Source organism: Ochotona princeps, chromosome 26, assembly GCF_030435755.1.
Source record: "Ochotona princeps isolate mOchPri1 chromosome 26, mOchPri1.hap1, whole genome shotgun sequence".
NCBI lineage: Eukaryota > Metazoa > Chordata > Mammalia > Lagomorpha > Ochotonidae > Ochotona > Ochotona princeps.
In genome coordinates this window covers 13,876,550-13,896,688 of record NC_080857.1, presented here as the reverse complement: position 1 = coordinate 13,896,688, position 20,139 = coordinate 13,876,550, and the positions used below count along the sequence as shown (strand labels likewise).

Here is a 20,139-nt window from a genome sequence, read left to right as displayed (position 1 = left end):
TTGAAAGCAGCAGTTGTTCATTTTTGAAGATAAGAGTTGCAAAAACCGGCCAGTCTACGATGCCACTGTGAAAAAGCATGTCTGTACTGAGGGCCAGACATGAGCTAGATATGATACAGCAACCCAGGCTTCAGTAGACAGCCCAGTGGGTTCACTCAAGCAACACTGCAGCGCAGCCCACGTTCAGAGGCTTGCCTATGTGAGAGCCCGCCAGCAGCATCCCGCAGGACAGGCCAGCAGGACCTCTGCGAGTTCACTCCTCCCGGCCTCCTCTTCGCTCAGTCTCAATAATAAACCTGTGTCTGCTTTCAGAGCAGTGGGTAAACAAACTTCCCAAGGAAAAAACTATAAATATAGTCAAAAACTGTATTATCAGTTACGGGTTCTAAATAAAACCCAACCACTACCACTGTCAGACACCGCGATTCACACTGAAGTTCAAAGAATTTAATGAGACCAAGTGACTCAGCAAAGTAGGCTAAAAAGAAATACCTATGGAAAAGTTTAGACTTAAAAAAAACACCATGTGATAGCTCACAGTTTTCTTCTTTGCAATGTACTTTAAAGTGTTTTTAAGTGTTATTTGTGGAAACACACAAAGGCAAATAAAAGGAAGACAAACCTGGAAGACTGAAAACTAAACCAACAGATAGGCAATTTTAAACACATGTGAATTTTGTCCATATACTTCATGAAAAGTCAAACCAGTTTTAAGAACGCAAAGGTGAAGACGAATGTTCTGCCGCTCTCCCAGGCATCTAGTTTATGCTCAATCTAGCAGTGCCATATTGTTCTTTTAAGCCCTTTGTTGGAATGCAGAACTATGCATTCTTAATACACTTACTAGACTTCTATCATTTTTAATGTATAAGCCAAATTTCGATGCTTTCTTCCACATGTGCAAACTGGAGCCCATGTCTGTGTTACTGATGGCCTGGAACGGCCACCAAACCAGAGGTAAATACATACTTCAGTGGCCCACCCCGTCCCTATCCCACAAATATCCCTCTCAAATTACAAAGCTGCTTTAAAAAAAATGTTCAATTAGATTAACAGGCTTTTTATTTCTTACTAGTAAACACAATAAACTAAACTACTAAATTTCTTAACAAAAACCCAGGTCCTTCTCACTTGCTCTATGCGTCAAAGAACAGAGTGTTGTCTGGATGGGTAAAGACCGAAGACACACGTAAGCACATACTGCAGCCCGACAGAAACGTCTGTCTACACTCACGTGTACGCAGTTCAACCAGATGTTCCTTCTGGAAAGAAAGATATAATCCTGAAGAGCCAATGTGGGGTTTCTTTTTAAGGTGGAAAATAAAAGAAGTTTTTCAGCAAGGAAATTGACGTTATCATTTTAATTCCACTAACACAGAGAAGGCCCAAGTCGTCAAACTACATTTATTGAGTAAGAAAACCTAATTAAAATCAACATCCAGACCTGGTTCAAGTCTGCGTCTACAACGTGAGCACTGATTACTTCCTTCACATCTGAAGTAGCTGTTTCCTAAAGCTGGGAAGGACGAGGTATATATTATCGAGGGAGAATAGCAAGTAAAAATATTTAAGACCTATTGTGAGAGTTTTAAATTGCTTTCTTATACAAGTGAATTAAAATTCAACACCGTAATTCTTACCCTTTTGTAAAAACCTCACGCAATTTTTGCCAAATATAACTACATACAATAAACATGTTCAATTCAATCTATCAAAAGGGATCTCTTCAGTTCATTCCAACGAGTTATCTTCTGATTGAACCAAAGTTGGAGGAAGGAATATGGAGAAAGCTTTACATGCTAATTACCAGTGGCAGGTACCTGCATTTAAAATCAACAATTACGGCTTTCCTACACAAAACCCCAAACCCCTACCCACCAGCCCCAGGTGCTACAGTTCCATGGCTTGCCATTTGGAAGTAGTGTCTGTGTTGCCAAGGTCTAGCTCTGCTCCAGGAGCCTTGCTTCTACTGCACTTTTCTCACATGCGGAAGTGAAGTTTTGGTTGGTCTATGTCCCAAGTTTCAAACCGTCCACTTCATTTTTTTTTTGTTTAAAGTTTCTTTTTATTTATAAAAGAAAAGAAGCAACTCTTCACCATTCCGCATCTCCAATGGCTTTGGAAAATATATAATCTCTTCCATTAAGATTCATAATGCCATCCTTAAGATGAAATTTCCATTTGTTTTTACTTCTGTGTATCTAAATAAGCAAAAATAAAGTTCAAAACAATCACAAAACAAAGGAAAACAAGAATTTATTTACAAAATCCAACAACTTTCTTTTACACAGACTGTATTTGGAAATGGTTTTCTTAGCAAAGCTTAGCTTGATTTAAAAAACTGACACAACATACATTAAAAAATTTATCTTTTGTTGCTTATGTTATTTAAAGTAGTTAATACTTTTCCATTAAATACTCTACCAGGCTTGCATACATATTTTCAAGGTCAATCTCAAAAACAGTGTCCTCCACAAAAGCTTTCCCTCTTCTTATCTCTCAGCATTTCCAACTTCTTTTCACCTCTAAAGTCACAAAGACATTTCTAGCATTAATTGCAGCTAATTAATGCTGCGTACAAACTTGATAACATACAATTAAAAAATTAAAAACAAATTACGATTTTTTTCTATCAGAATAAAATTCCTTGCAGTTTTCTCAAAATTTACCATGACACTATGTACAGCAATACTTAAGAAATGCATTTGAAGGAAGGCCGATCATCTAGTCATTAACAGACTATTTTAAGCAACTATATCCAGTAAAGCCAAAGGGCTTAAGCCACTGTTTAGCTCAAGCTCCCCATCTCCTGAGGAAGGCCCAAACGTTCAGTATTCTAATGTGAAGATAATTTTAACCCTTCTCACCCTCTTGGCCAAGATCAGGTGACGATGCCTTTCAACATTAACTAGTTCAGGCACTCATTTCCAAACAAGAAAGAAACAGTTCAGACACATTCAATGACTTGACCAAGGGTATACTGCTATTAAGTGACAAAGATGGTTTTCAAGTCTGTTGAAATACTCTTCCTGCTGTATCGGTTTGTCTCATAAGGTAATGCAGAAATGCTTACCAAGCACAGAGATTTTCTGAGATTCTGGCCCATTCCTGCAATGCAAACTAAACATTTTCTACGACACATTCTTGGCCATTTACCGTATGTGTGAGTATCACCAGGGAGGAGAGAAGCAAAGAACTCCCAAATTAAGACACTACCTTTTGGGAATGCTCTTTCATGTGTTACGACTCAATGAAAGCTGTTTCCTCCAAGCTCCACTAGATACTAGCTCTGCCTTGAGAATTCCTGTCTTTGAAACCCTTTGAAGCCTTTCATGTATCTGACAAACACTGTCATGTTCCTCCTCTACATTCAAACTTCTATTACTAAAACAAACGAGGACAAAAAAGAGGTGAGTCAGAAACTGCTGCACTCAGAGGTCCTTTACCTCTATTCTAAACAGACCACGCAGATGTTAAATCTACAACGTTAAAACAGATGTGCCATCTGCTGGCTCAATCCCCGAACGGCTCTAATAGTTGGGCTGTGCCAGGTCACAACCAGAAGCCAGAAGCTTCATCAGGGTGGCAGAGGCCCAGGCCTGGGGCATCTTCCCTTGCTTTCCCAGCCACATTAGCAAACAGGTGGATCAAAGTGGAGCAGCAGGTGCTTAACTGAAACCAGCACTCAGTGTCAACTTAGCTCGCTGTGCCAAAGTGCTGCTGCTCCCTCGATTCTTTTCAAAGGAAATATTAAATATCAGTTATATTTATTTTCATTTATTTGAAAGGGAGAAAGACAGAGGGAGAGATCAAACGAGAGACAGATCTCTTCCACCCACATCCACTGGTTCATTTCCTCAATGCTCACAACAGAAGCTGGGACAGGCAAAGCCAGGATCCTGAAACTTAGCTAGGCTCTCTCCCATGTGTGCCTGGGATCCAAACACTTGAGACATTGTCCGCTTGCACTAAGGGTGAGCATTAGCAGGATGCTGGAATTGGCAGCAGAGCCGCAAGTGGAACACAGGCACCCTCACTTCTTTTCTAGATTGTATCTTAGAAAGTCAAGAAAACATACCGACTCATTCATCAACTCTTACGACAGCGGGAGACATGGTGTCACTTATTTGGATTATTACAACATTCCTGTCTAAATAATTCCCTTGCTTTAAAGCTCACTTCCTCCCTACATTTTTCTTAATAAAGAAGGCAAAGTAATCCTTTTAAAATCTAAATTAACGGGTCCTGGTGCAATAGCCTAGTGGCTAAATCCTTGTCTTGCATCTGCTGGGGTCCCATAGAGACTACTTCCCATCCAGCTCCCTGCTTGTAGTCTGGGACAGCAGTCGAGGACCAAAGCCTTAGGACCCTGCACTTGTGTGGGAGACCCAAAAGAAGCTCCTGATTCCTGACTTCAGATCAGCTCAGCTCCAGGCGTTGTGGCCACTTAGGGAGCGAACCAGAGGATGGAAGATCTTTCTATATCACCGTCTTTCTGTATATCTGCCTTTCCAATGGAAAAAAAAAAAATCTGTATAGCACCTTCCATTTAATCTCTACAATAGACTTGGTCCCTACTGCCCACACTGGAGACCTGGACACCTTGCTGAGCAGCCCTGGCCTGGTTGTTGTCAGAATTTGGGGGATGGAAGAGTTTTCTCTCTCTCTCTCATATAAATAAACAAAATAATTAAGAACATAGAGAGCCAACAGCTAATTCTCACACAACCTGGTTCCAAAAGTCCTAATGCTACCAAAGTATAGCAAACTTAATTTTGACTAATTTTCAGTAAAAACTTTACTATTCATTTTCATATTATTTATTGCCCTATTCTGTTTTTTTTTTAAAAGAAGTATTTGAGGGCCCGGCAGTGTGGCCTAGCGGCTAAAGTCCTCACCTTGAAAGCCCCGGGATCCCATATGGGCGCCAGTTCTAATCCCGGCAGCTCCACTTCCCATCCAGCTCCCTGCTTGTGGCCTGGGAAAGCAGTTGAGGACGGCCCAATGCATTGGGACACTGCACCCGCGTGGGAGACCCGGAAGAGGTTCCAGGTACCCAGCATCGGATCGGCGCGCATCGTCCCGTTGCGGCTCACTTGGGGAGTGAATCATCGGACGGAAGATCTTCCTCTCTGTCTCTCCTCCTCTGTGTATATCTGGCTGTAATAAAAATGAATAAATCTTAAAAAAAAAAAAAAAAGAAGTATTTGTGAACTGCATTGTGGCAACTCTGTGTTGACACCAGCACCCTATATGAGCATCAGTTCAAGTCCTAGCTACTCCACTTCTGACCCAGCTCCCTCCCCATGCGTCTGGGAAAGGAGCAGAGGGCTCCAGAGGGCTACCAGAGGGCTACCAGGGTCAACCAGGGATAAATAAATGTTTAAATAATAAAGAAAGATGTCCCCCTCCCCCACCAAAGCAGCTTTGCTTATTTTGTCTACAAATTGGGAGTCTAAATACGGGTCAATGTTGTGGATTAATCTGCTACCTGCAGTGTCAACATCCTACATGGCACCAGTTCAAGTTCAGGCCGCTCCACTTCTGATCCAGCTCCCTGCAAGTAAGCCTGGAAAAAGCCATGGGAGATAGTCCAAAAGCTTGGGCCTCTGCACCCAAGTGGGGGACCCAGACTACAGTCCCCACCATAGCTGTTGCAGCCATTTGCCGAGTGAACCAGCAGATGGAATCATCTCTCTGTATCATTCCCTTTCCATTATTTTGCCTTTCAAGTAAGCAAATAAATCTTTTGAAAAAAAAAAAATCTAATAGAAAACATTCTAATGGAAAAACATTTTGTAAAGGTAAAAAATCATTTTCATTCTACTACAATAATCTAAGAAACCATAGAGTGTTTTCAAAGCATTAACATCTATAATCAGACTTTGTAATCTGCGAACGCAACCTTACCTTATCGTACTGGCACACAACAACATTCTCTGTGTCAAAGAGTTCCTGTCCTTCTTCATCACTCACATCGTCTTCGCTGTTGAGTGGCTCCTGAAGTGAAACAGGCCGTGTGTTTATACGGGACAAAAGATGGTTCACGTTGTCACTGAAGACCAGTACAATCACCCTGACATTTTTTGAGACCCAAATAACAAATATCACAATCTATATGCTTACTTTCTCTAGGTATCTTAAAAAGCTATCATGGGTAATTTTCTTATGGTATTCTAAAAAAGAGGAAAAAGTGGAGCATCATTTTTTGACTTACAAATTGCATACTTAACTGCTGTTAAATTTCTTGCAGATACTTCAGTAACCTTGGGAAAAAAAAATTTTGAAGACTTATTTTTTATTTCAAAGTCAGATATACAGAGAAGGGGAGAGACAGAAAGGAAGATCTTCCATCCACTGATTCACTCCCCAAGTGACCACAATGGCTAGAGCTGAGCCAATCCAAAACCACGCAGGTGCAGGGTACAAAGGCTTTGGGCTGTCCTCGACTGCCTTCCCAGGCCACAAGCAGGGAGCTGGATGGGAAGTGGAACTGCCAGTATTAGAACCGGCGCCCATATGGGATCCCGGGGCGTTCAAGGCGAGGACTTTAGCCGCAAAGCCACACCGCCGGGATCCCATATGGGCGCCGGTTCTAATCCTGGCAGCTCCACTTCCCATCCAGCTCCCCGTTTGTGGCCTGGGAAAGCAGTCGAGGACGGCCCAATGCATTGGGACACTGCACCCGCGTGGGAGACCCGGAAGAAGCTCCTAGCTCCTGACCGGTGTAGCTCTGGCCGTTGTGGCCACTTGGGGAGTGAATAAACGGACAGAAAATCTTCCTCTCTTCTGTCCTCCTTTCTGTATAGCCTACTTTCCAATAAAAATAAAAATAAATCTTTAAAAAAAAAATCTGTCTATACTATTTACACATGCACTCTCTGACTTAATACTCCGTACTCTGACTTAAAGCAGACTATCACCAACATAAAATTTTTTAAAAATGTTAAATTCATAGCAAGATTCCTTAATGTAAAAATTTCGGTGATTCATAAACGTTCACAGTTCTATCTAACCATCCTTATCCACTCAGCAGTCGTCTCCACCTCCCCATCCTGTCCTCTTGCTCCACTGATGTGCAGCATTCCTATGAAATGGCCTTGTCTGGCTGTTTCATGTAAACAGATCCTAATAGGATCTTACCACCTAAACTCCTCACTTGGTATATTCTCAAAGTGGGCATGTTAAAGCACACAGCGCTCTATAAATACACTTATTCCTACTCATGCTTAAACATTACTCTGCTTAAGCATACAACATGTTTGTCTAACTCTCAATTGAACATTTGAGTTACTTTGTAGATTATCATGAATACTGCTGTTACGAACATTCAAATATTTTTGTGTGAATACCTGATTCCTGCTTTCTTGTGTATTGTTCAGTCAAATGGTTGATAGACCAAACCACCACAGAAATGACATGTTTTTACATTCTCCTAATCACCGCACAGGGTTCTGATCAGTCTGCACTCCCGTCCAGTCATGTTCTGACTACGCCCGTCCTAGTAGCCCTGATGTATTGCACTGTGGTTTCGACTTGCCTTTTTCTAATACTGCTGAGCAGTTTTTCACTTATTTGTATGCCATCTTTGGAGAAAAACATATTAAAGTATTTCAGTCATCTTTTCATTGTTTTGTTTTTGAACTGTAACAATTTTTTCAAGCATTCTGAATACTGGATCCTTACAAATGATCTGTTATTTGTTGGACTGTCTTATGTTCTTGATATTGCCTGTCAATGTACACATTTTTGCACGACTTACTTGTACTTTTGCATCATATTTAAAGAACCAATGTCAAATCCAAGGTTATGTAGATTTGTTGTGATGGTTTCATATGAGAGCTTTTTAACTTTAGCTCTTAGATTTAGGTCTCTGATTCATTTGTTTAATTTTTATATGAGGTGGGGTTGGGGTCAGATTCCACACTTTTTTATATAGATAATCTGTTGTTCAAACAAATTTTGGTGGAAAGACAATTCTTTCTCCCTACTAAACAGTGTTGATACAACTAAGTAATGCCAGTACTGCTATATTAGGATAATGAAAACTGACCTCATGGTTAAAAACAGGTATTTTACACGTATACATACAAACACATGTCATTAAAGCATGACACTCATGTGTTCAATCATAAGTGACTCAACTCACTGAGAAAATACAATTGTAATCTTATATGTGCCCAATCTTAGGCTTAAAACAAAATCAGGAAGTCCACTATCTACGAAGTCTGAACAGATCTCACTGGTCGTTCAACCACAAAAATGTATCAGTAATGATGTAGAATATCTGAACAAATCTACTGATAATCTAACAGACGTAAGAGAAGACAGTATGCCCAAAGATGCAGTAAATCATCTGCTTAAAAAAAAAAAAAAACCTGATGACATCAAGCAAATCTCATCACGTAGGTATTTTCGAAATGTAAAACAGAACAGAAAAACACAGCAGACAGAAAAAACAAAAGATGATTCTCTGAAATAAGTCCTAATAAAATCAAAACACCTCTGGCAAGACAGAAAAAACACTAAGGCATAATAATAGTAGGAATTAAAACAACAGACTAGACTGGAAATGATTCTGGTACCAAAATGGTTACATGACTATGTCAGATCCTTGCATGCGCCAAGGATCCCATATGGGTGCTGGTTCTAATCTTGGTGGCCCTGCTTCCCATCTAGTTCTCTGCTGGTGGCCTGGGAAAACAGTCAAGGATGACCCAAGGCCTTGGTACCCTGCACCTGCGTGGAGACCTGGAAGAAGTTCCAAGCTCCTGGCTTCAGATCAGCACAGCTCCAGCCGTTGAAGCCACTTGGGGAGTGAATCAGTGGATGGAAGATCTTCCTCTCTGTCTCTCCTCCTCTCTGTATATCTGACTTTGTTTTTTTTTTAAAGATCTATTTACTTTTATTACAAAGTCAGATACAGAGAGAGGAGGAGAGACAGAGAGGAAGATCTTCCGTTCGATGATTCACTCCCCACATGAGCCACAACGGCCGGTGCTGTGCTGATCCGATGCCGGGTACCTGGAACCTCTTCCGGGTCTCCCACGTGGGTGCAGTGTCCCAATGCATTGGGCCGTCCTCGACTGCCTTCCCAGGCCACAAGCAGGGAGCTGGATGGGAAGTGGAGCTGCCGGGATTAGAACCGGCGCCCATATGGGATCCCAGCGTGTTCAAGGCGAGGACTTTAGCCACTAGGCCACACTGCCGGGCCCTGTATATCTGACCTTGAAATAAACATAAAAACTAAATCTTAAAAACCAAAAACACTCATGAATGTGTAAGTTTTCAGAAAGTTCACGGCAAAAAAAAAAAACCATAAATTTCAAGTTTCTTAGTTTTTATAATTTGTTTCATTAACTCTTTCACTACCTACATACACAGAATCCTAGAAAAAAAAAAATCATAGTTTACCAAAACTGCCTCCAAGAGAAATAAAATATATGAATGAGAAACGACTTGCCAGATGTTTTTTAACAGTGTTTTAACAAATATAGAAAAAAGTACAATCCCTTTTGAAAAAAATCAAGAGGAAAAATTACAAAAAGTTTATTTTATAAAGATTTAATAAACCTGAAAACTTGTAGAAAGAATGTTAATAACAGATTCATGAATATACATGCAAATGTCCTAAAAAAAATGAACAATTCTCAAAAACATACATAATGATCACGTAAGTCATACTATTCCAGCAATACAAAATTGGTTTACAAATAGAAAATCAGTCAACGTAACTCACTCTAACAACAGAATAAGGGTGAGAACCTCTGATTATCTAACAGTTGCAGAAATATTTAATGAAATTCAACATTTATTTTTAGCTTAAAAAGCAAAAGCAAAGCTTTTCGTTAATTTTGAAAAAAGGGAACATTCATACTCAGATAAAGGATATTCATTAAAAAAACCTTCAATCAAGGATTTTATTAGTGAATGACAGGAAAGATTATTTTTAACCTAAAGAACAAGATAAGAGGTTCTGTTACTGCCATTTTTTCCAACACTGTTCTGGAAGACTTAGCCAATAAAGAAAAAGCTATCTTCCATATACAATGTGATCTCTAAACAGTGAACCAAAAAAAATCTATAGATACAGTACTGAAAGCAGTATGACATTAGGAAGGCAGCCGGAACAAAGATGAGTGCTAAAAGTTCTACACGTTTTGATACTGTTAACAAAAACCGAGTAACTAGAAAACTATATGAGAGAAGCAGTAAGCCTGTACGGAATAAACTCAGGAAGTTTACCTACTTGACAAAGCAAACGGTAAACTAAAAGCGACCACACGTGCTCACTGGAAAGTCAGATATACAGAAACTCATCAAAGATCAAGGAAAACTACCAAAACCCTCATCAGTATATATGCATATACTATACCTGATAAACTATATATCAATTTAGGCATATACTGTAGCAGACCGACAGAAATTAAGGAGCTTGACAATATCACACATTAGTGAGAATGCTCAACATCAACACAAATGCACCCTGAATGTAGCAGTACCACAACTTGGCACTGAGCTGCAAAACTCAATTCAATGCCTAGGGATGGCATCATAGACACTGCTGTCTATGTATTCTCAGAATACACACCCAGAAGTATTTTGTAACTTGTAACAAGTAACAACCACAAAAGCTCTAATGTTAACTCCTCCCAATTCCAATGCAACTAAGTCAGAAAAATGGATAAATAAATACATTTAACAGTGAATATACTTACAGCTGTATGTAACATCTTGGATAGATCTCAAGACCATAGCTTAAAAACAATTTGTAGAACAACACATACAGAATGATTTCATTTGCTACAAATGGACAGTCAGAACTAGACAACATGCTATTCAGGGATTTAAGTCCCTGGTAAAATACAAAGACAAGTTAATGATAAACATATAACTCATGACCACAAATGAATTTTCTGATGGCAGAACAAAGATGATACCAAAGGGCAAGACACCAAGTAATGGTATTTATTTTTTAAGTAGATCTTGAGCACCAGTATATTTAGACCTTAAAATATTTTCATTCATTTGTGTCTATTAATATTTAATTTTGTACTAATGAATTTAAAATGAGTAAGATAAACAAGATTGCACCTAAAGCTGAAGAAGGCAATTAATACGGAAAATTGTGGTGGGACAAATATTATCCCCAACTTCATAAACTAAGCTGAAACAGCAAGGAAAACAAACACGTATTACACACCTCCAGCAGCAGACAGGAGACAGAGCTGAAGAACAGGTAAGATTACTGAGAAACTGGGAAGAACTGTACCGCATCTGCACAAAGCCCTCTCTCCGGCACAGCTATCTGATCCCAGCACCAGTTCAAGTCCTGGCTTCTCCATGTCTGAGACTCCCACTACTGTGCCTGGGAAGGCAACAGACCACCGCCCAAGCTGGGCCCCTCCCCGCCTTGTGGGACACCAAGATGGAGCCCCTAGTTTCTCACTTTGGTATGGTCAAGCTCAGGTTGTGTGGGCCATTTGCAAAGGAAGCTAGCAGCTGTAAGACCTGTCTTTTCCTCTCTTGTTCTTTTTTAACATTTATTTATTTTTATTGGAAAGTCAGATATACAGAGAGGGGGAGAAACAGAGAGGAAGATCTTCCATCCACTGATTCATTCCCCAAGCAGCCGCAACGGAACGAGCCAAGCCATCCAAAGTCAGGAGCCAGGAGCCTCTTCCGAGTCTCCCATGCAGGTGTGCAAGGTTCCAAGGCTTTGGGCCGTCCTGCACTGCTTTCCCAGGCCACAAGCAGAGCTGCTGGAATTAGAACCGACGCCCATATGGGATACAGCATGTGCAAAGCAAGGACCTTAGCCATTAGGCTACCACACTGGGCCCTTCTCCTCTTATTCTAATGCGCTTTCAAATAAATAAATAAATAAATAAATATTAATAATTAAAGAATAAACTCGGATAGAATGTGGACCTAAAGGAAAGTTCTACATAAATCTGTCATTTAGCTTTTCTTGGTTTCCTGTGAATGCTGTCATGACTGAACTACTGAAGCTAAAGATTAATCACATGTATTTTCCCACCAGGGTCTTAAATATAAAGCCATGAGATGAATGTGTAAGCCAAATAATTAGAATTATTTTTATCATCTTCACTGTATTAGTATGACCTAACCTGGTGTATCTTTGTGTTTTATTACCAGAGAAATGAAATATGATTATAGCTGACATAATCTTAGTTTCTTTGAAAATCTTATGATGTACATGTTGCACAGATCCTAAGGCTCTCTAAAAGTAGTGTAAGAATTCATCAGTCTGACACCAAGGAAAATAAGAATTGTGCAGATTCTCATTTCTGATTCGCACTAGAAACTTACTTCTTCCACCTGCCCGTCCTCAGCTCCATCTTTCTCTTTGTCTTCCTCTTCATCGTCATCATAATCTTCTTCTTCATCTTCATCTTCTTCAGATGATGTGTCCCCCGTTCCGTCGACTTGCAACACCAACGGAGCTTGCTGCTGGGCAGGCTGGGCCTGCGGCTGCTGCTGGCCAGCAGGAGTTATCTGTGCTTGCGCTGATGTAGGTGCTGCCACTGTTGTAGGTATAACTTGAGTTTTATTTCCTGTAAATAGGATTTGCTGAGGCTGGATGATGACACCCGTCTGTGGTGAAATCCCTCCAGGAAGAGGGGCCAGCACCTACGGCAAAAGAAAGCCATGTTGCCAACTACTTAGATGATTAAGTTCTGCACAAACAACTGGTGTCGTACGTCCAAGAACCACCAGAAAACTGAAGCACAAAAGCAACGTCAAACCAGTACAGTGATTCACTAAAATTTCCAATTTATCAAATTGCTACAGGAAAAGGATTTTCTAAAGATAACTGATTTACTGAATACTTCCTAGGTTTAGAGTTATACTTACTTGAGATGGACTGAAAAGTAGTAATGTATAAATCTTGCAATTACTAAACAGTAACATCTGAACCTGAACTTTCTGGTTCAAAGGCCATGTCTGTGCTATTAAGCTATACTGTCTGCACAGGAAGAACACAGGACAGAGAATCTGGAGACCTGAGTCTATTTTTATGTAAGACCAGTTAGGGTAGACATATGGCGTGACAGATAAAACGGGAACAACTCACACAGAGAAGACATAAAGGCAGTACTGGGTGACCAGCAATGCTCCACAAGTTTCAGATTTTGGTGAATTTAGGTTTTCTGATTTTTGGCTTAGGGAGGTTCAGTTTGTAGAACTCCATAGAAATATTCCTAAATATAAAAACACTCTGCAAGTTCACAGAAAAAGGATCCCCCCAAAAATCTTATAAATCGTGTTTTCCAGGGCACAGAGTGTGGTTTAGTATGGCAATTGAGAGGCTAAAGTGCTTGTAACCCACACTGGAATGCTTGGGTTCGATGTCCTGACTCCAAACCACAGGAGACAGTAATGTCTTAAACAGGTTTCTGTCATCCTCGTGGGAGGCGTCTACTGGACTCCCTAGCCCTGGCCTCATATCTCTCTGGCCAATCCCTGAATGCTGCTGGTATCTGAGGAGGAATCTGGCACTGACAGCACATGCCCTGTTTATAGAAAAGAAAAATCTTCTTCCAACAGACAGTGGGAAGTCATTACAAGAGTTAAAGAAAGAGGCTATGAGTCAGTCTGGCTAGGAGTGAGCACAAAACCAGAAGACAGTGACAGTACTTTAGTGACAAATTATAATTGTATAAATTAATGAAATGATAACAGTAGTGGAAAAAACTAGTTTCAAACACTAAGGTACTACACATATGGCAAAATCCCAGTAAAAAAGAAAAAAGAACTAGTAAGAATAACTGGTAGACTAGTGCTATCATAGCATAGTTGGCTAGGCCTCTGCCTGTGGCACCGGCATCCCACATGGGCTCCAGTTCATGTCTTGGCTGCTCCACTTCGGATCCAGCTCTCTACAACTAAGCCTGGGAAATCAGCGGAAAATGGTTCAAGACCTTGGGCTGCTACAGCCACGTGGAAGACATGGAAGAAGTAGTTCCTGGCTCCTGGCTTCAGATTGGTTTAGCTCCAGCCATTGCAGCCATTTGGGATTTGGAAGCAACCAAACGGCTGGAAAACTTTCTTCTGTCTTTTCTTTCCTTCCCTCTCCTTCCCTCTCTCTAGCTCTGCCCTTCAAATAAAAACAAATCTTAAAAAAAAATGGTAGGACTGAAGGACTAAACAACACCTTAGCTACTGGAGGCAAGCAGGAGAGGAACACACACACTCCATTCTCCCAAATAGCAAAGCATCATGAAAGCTGTATCATGTGCACTTTGCAGACTCACAAACCACTGGCTATTTATGACAATCCTGACAGTAGCTGCTAGTTCAAGCCTGAATCAATCTTAGGACACTGGATGCTGAGTGCTCCCACTGAGGGAAAAGCACATCAGGAGGTGAGGGGATGCTAAGGGATGCATAATAGTAACAATTATCCTGTTTTAAACAAATTCAATGTAAGTTGAACAATGACTTGTACAGAAGGAATTTGGAACTAAAAGGTACACAGTACTGGAAAGGAGTATTAAGAATTTGTACATATAAATTCATGGCAAAAGGGGCAATCACCCAGGAAACTGACACAGAACAAAGACAGAACTATGGCGACCATGAAGTGACATTTTTACCTGTTGTATAACTGGCGCTTGTACTCCACCAGGTTGCATTTGTGGTATAACCTGTTGTTGTAGAACCACTGACTGCTGAGGCTGAAAGATGTACTGGGCACCATTGGCTGCTCTGACCACCTGAAGAAGCTGGCCTAAAGTAAGAAACATACATTCATGACCATCTGAAAATAAATTCACACTGCATGTCAAATGCCTCAAGGGCTTACAATGATCACGCAGCAAGTCTCAGAGTTTTATTAAGGGCTGTCACACTGTACACACTGTATTGCTCCCAATTTCCCTCCATACTCAAATACATCAGTTAAAAGGCTTTATTTTCCAAACTAACATGCTCATTTGCAGCTGTTTTTAATTAAAACTATCAACAGATTATTAGACAACAAAGAGTTTAAATTAAATTTGTTGACATACTAAAAGTCTGGGAAGAGCAGTGAATAACATAGGATATTTAGGAGCTGTTTGTTTTAAAATTTATTTTAAAAAGGACAGCAATACCGGTCTCTGGAACAATGATTGTTCCAGTCTGCAACACCAGCATATTGTTAGCGTGCTTGAATCCCAGTTGCCCTGCTTCCTATCCAGCTCCCTGCTAATGTGAGCTAAAGTAGAAGAGGGTCCAGGTGCTTGAAACCCTCCTGCCCATGTGGGAAAGCCAATGCAGCTCCAGACGCCTGACAGGCCTGGCCCAGCCAAAGCTGTTTACCCAAAGTAGAAGTGAACAATAAATGGAAATAAGGATTTCTCTCTCTCCCCTCTCTGTACCTCTGCCTTTCAAAGCAAATAAATAAAATTTCTTTAAAAAAAAAAAGCTAAGTTAAGTATAGTGGTTTATTTGGTATCTGGAATCATAGCTACACAGTACTTCAGAATTTCTTAAAAATTTGTTGAATCAAATATCAACAATGCAACTGTGGGACTAGGTTATACATCCTCCCTATTTCTTACTTTAAATGACACAGAATCAATTAAAAAGTGAACAACTGGGGGCTGGTACGCTGAAACATAAGGCCAAGCTTCCTTCTGCTGCATCCCATACGGGTGCTAGTTCAACTCTCAGATGCTCCACTTCCAATTCAGTTCCCTGCTGGTTGCCTGGGAAACCATGGCAGAATGGCCCAAAGCGTTGCAACCCTGCACCCATGGGGGAGACCCGAATGAAACTCCTATAATGATTACAATTCAATGTTCTATACCCCTCAGCTACTTATCAAATGGTAAAGGAAATGACAGTATTTTTGATCTTTCAATAAGACAAAACCAGGTGTGATTTTCTGAGCTGTGCTGCTGGCATGCCACACAGGACTGGTTTGAGTCCTGGCTGCTCTACTTCCATGAAGCTCCCTCCTTAGGGCCTGAGGCAAGCAGCGCAAGACAGCCCGAGCAGGAGATCTGGAACAAACTCCTGGCTTCAATCTAGCCCAGTGCTAGCCACTGCGGCCATCTGTGAAGTAAGCCAGCAGATTAAAGACCTCTACCTCTTCCCCTCTCCCAAATAAAAATACTAAAATACATTTTTAAGAACTGGTCTCATTTTTTATTACCTGAATTTGTTAATATCTGTTGAACAGGAGTCACACCTGCCGGGAGTGCTAACGTAGCAGCTGTAGCAGCAGCGCTCTAAACAAAGGAAAACCATAAAAATCAAGCATGTATTCAAAGAGCATTTCAGCTTCTCTTGTAGCATATTCTAAATCTACATACGGTACAAAACTCTTCCCCCTCCCACAGAAAATGTACCCTTAAGGCATCTCTAAGACATTCTTTTTCTCTTCAACATTCCTTAAGCCTTCACATACTCAATCTAACCTATACACGTTTATTATACATTAACAAAAATATTGTGCAATATATGAAATAACCATTCCATACTGCTTCCTTTCCCATCCTTTTATTTCCTTACTCCCAATTCCTTGTTTTTAATCACAAGGCAGGTCTAAATAACCGCTACACCCTGAGCTTGAAATTCCCACTGTTGCCTAATCCTGTTATAGCTTAACAGGTTCATTAATCTTTAATTTGACACCAAACTATTCAATTTAAAATAAATCTGTCCACATAGCCAATAAAAAGGTAATCCAACTTTAATGACCACATTAAACACCTATTGTTGAAAGTACAACTATTTAGGAATATCAAAGGACTACTTTGTATTTTGCAAGATAACACTTCTCCCTCTACTGGCAAACTGAAACAGCAATTTCAACTAGCATATACATAGTAAAATCACCACCTGTACATTTTCCACATATTCAAGTTGTTGAATAATTATTTGTGGAGTGATACACCACACACATACCTCCTTTCATTTAATCACCACTAAAAGGTTTTGTATTTCGTCAAACAGCCCAAACGTGAATACATTATATGGTACCAGAAAGAGAATTAGGGAGATCATTTTGATGATTTAAGTTCCTTGAAATATCCCGTCTTACTTGTTACAACATCACATTTTCAGGAGATTCTGTTTTCAATATGTTCATTTCTATAGCACACAGTGCCAACACAAAAACTGAAAACATTCTTACTGCGTATTTGAATTGAGAGCAATCCAAACCAACAAAAACACAACCACTTTCACTTTTAAGAGCAGTTGTGATTATAAATTGAAAGTATGTCACTGCAAAAATTAATAGAAAGGGAAGAAGGGTGGAAGTATGTTTTTAAAACTATAAACACATAAAATCTGTTCCTCTATATAAATAAATTTTTAAAAGACTCCGCCAAAAAAACTGATTTTGTTTCAGTAAAAACACACCAAAATGTTAACACAAACACGAATCCTACACAACAACACCAATTCATTGCTTCAAATTCAATATTGCACTGACTTAGCCCAGGTTCCAGGGGTGGTAGAGGGTGATGGCTCAAGTGCTTGGGTCCCCAACTCAATATAATGTGGGCAAAACTCAGGAAGGCCTGGGCTTCTGGACATAGGATGGCCCCAATCTGGTCTCTATGTGCATCTGAGGAATAAACCAGTAGATGGAAGATCTCTATCTGTTGCTATGCCTTCCAAATAGATGACGATAAATTTTTAAAGACTTACTTGCTTACTTGTTGCTGTGGAGACTTACTAGAACAAGCCTTCACAAGGAAAACACAGGGGCCAGCCTGTAGTGCAGCTTGCTGGGCCAGAGCCTGGGCCACCTGCACCCCAGAGGACCCCAGTTCTAGTCTTGGGTGCTCCACTTTTGATTCAGCTCCATGCTCATGTGCCTGGGAAGGCATGGAAGATGGAGGAGTATTTGGGACCCTGCTACCTACATGAGAGACCTAGCCTCAGCCTGGTACAGTCCTGGCCACTAGAGAATAAACCAGCAGATGGAAGATCTTCGTCTTGGTCTCTTTTACACTGTCTTTCAAATTAATACATAAATACTTATTTTCTTTAAAGGGGATTGTATCTGGAAGTCCCTGATAAAGGCCACTTTTGCTGGTTATAAATAAGGTCTCCAGGACCAAACTTAGAACATTGATCTTTTCCAAAGTAAAGGTGTTTATACCCGAGATGAAACTGATTCTATTTAGGCAAGACATATGCTTATATGAATAAATTAAAGAATATTACAGTGACCCCTAGAGATAAATCTAACAAAACCACATTAATCTTGGAAAAGGTAACTCACACTCATTCCAACAATGGTATGGTTTGTGAATTGTGAAACAACCTTGCTGCTAACCCACTGAACACAAAATTCACATTATGCCATATGCTTCAAGGATTTGCCATTGAAAAATAAGTAAGTGAATTTGTTCTGTCTCACAAAAAAATTTATTTAATACCAAGCAGAAATTTTCAATGTTGCCCATGTGTGATATGCAACGCTGGTAATATGTAAGAGAAAGTGAGTTGCCCTATCCTGACTTATAAATCCCAAAGGAGCTTGAAGACTCATTAGTCACAAAGCCAAAGTATTATCTTAACAGTTTATATATTTCAAACAGAATTAACAAATGCCATTTGTCAGAATGTACCAAACAATTACTCCAACTAAACTGTCCTTTAATATGTTAAGGAAACAGGCAAATAATTTCCAAAGATATGAGTGTTCTTTCAATTTTGGACTTATACAACATTATTTTGAGAAATATCATATACCTAAGTGTAATTTGAAAATTTAATTACTTGTTAAAATAAGTTGAACGCATATCCCTTTATAATATCAAAATCCTAATGCAAATCAATTGGCTAAAATACATAAAGATAGCAATTTACACATTTTAAAAATATGACACATTATGATTAAACCTAAGCAGGTATTTTAGCATAATTCAAAAATGTGCCCACGAACAATCCAAATACTACATTTTCATTATAAAAACTTCACAATTTCTTGAAATGACACACAAAAAGATAAATATCACACGTTCTCCCTTATCTATGAAGGCTAAAATTTAAAAAGATTAAAAAATTCAAAAAACAAACAGAGAAATGCCTGTGTATATCAGAACTCCTATAAATACATTTTTGTCAAACTTCATTTTATATCTTTACAAAATCAATGGTTAAGAATGTTCTACTACTGGGGCCAGCACAGTGGTGTGGTACACTAGTCCTCAGCCTGTTCGAGTGCCAAGTGCTGCACTGCAAATTCAGCTCCCTGCTTCAGGACTGAGAAAGCAGCCTTGGGCTGTGCACCACACGGGAGACCCGAAAGAAGCTTCTGGCTCCCAGGTTTGGATTAGCCCAGCTCAGTCCACTGTGACTATGTAGAGTGAGTGAACCTGCAGCTGAAGATCTCTGCCAACTCTGACCCTCAAGTAAAACAAATACATCTTTAAAAATAACAATTCTTAGGTTACAATTCTTAGTACTTCTGATTTCTCCAATTAATAGATATAAGTTTGGGCAGTCCTGTTTTCCAAAATAGGGATCGAAAAGCTCCCACAAAACACCTTCAGGTACTTTTTTTAAGCAGGACATCACATAATTTTATTGTTAATACTGAAGTACAAAGTTAAACTTTAAATTTGCTGCTAAATCCAATATACAGAAAATTAAGTAATCTGTCTTGCTCAAGTCTTCAATAAACTTCCAAGCTGTTATTATACAACAGATGTATGTGTGTACTCTAAATGCTACCTTATGGGTCTTACCATATTTGAGGCATTCATGTGTTGTATCAGCTTAGAATCGGGAACAATAACTTGTGGTGCTGTGGCTACAAAAAAAAAATTAAGTAAAATAAGCATACGCACAAACAAGGAACCATAAGGCTACTTCATAATCACAAGAATGTTATCTAATGCTGAAAACTTTAAGCATTGAAATGTTCTCAGCTATTTGATAATGCAGAATATTTTACATATCATGGCAATTACTGGCTGTAATATATTTGCCTCAAAATAGAAAACATCACAACTGAAATATTTAAGTAACAATTCTTAAAGATGTGAGGGAATTCAGTAAGATGAAGTGAAATACTTATACCAAGTGTCTGCACATTCTTAAATTAAAAGTTTGGCAATTATTGTTTTAATGGTATCAATGCTGTCACTGCAGCAGATACTAACT

At 39.6% G+C, this 20,139-nt stretch overlaps 1 protein-coding gene across 2 annotated transcripts in view; it reads right to left on the bottom strand.

The window, feature by feature from the left end:
* Positions 1 to 834: 834 nt before the first annotated feature.
* The window catches only part of GTF2A1 (general transcription factor IIA subunit 1), a 29,610-nt gene continuing 10,305 nt past the window's right edge, over positions 835 to 20,139 (bottom strand). For both annotated transcript variants that reach the window (XM_004584353.4, XM_058655249.1), the window contains exons 4-9: positions 19,722 to 19,786; positions 16,166 to 16,241; positions 14,622 to 14,755; positions 12,334 to 12,654; positions 5,911 to 6,000; positions 835 to 2,201 (exon numbers count right to left, since the gene is read on the bottom strand). In XM_004584353.4, coding sequence (XP_004584410.1) covers positions 2,094 to 2,201; positions 5,911 to 6,000; positions 12,334 to 12,654; positions 14,622 to 14,755; positions 16,166 to 16,241; positions 19,722 to 19,786 — 794 coding nt within the window. In that variant the 3' untranslated portion in view covers positions 835 to 2,093. The remainder of the gene's footprint in view (positions 2,202 to 5,910; positions 6,001 to 12,333; positions 12,655 to 14,621; positions 14,756 to 16,165; positions 16,242 to 19,721; positions 19,787 to 20,139) is intronic.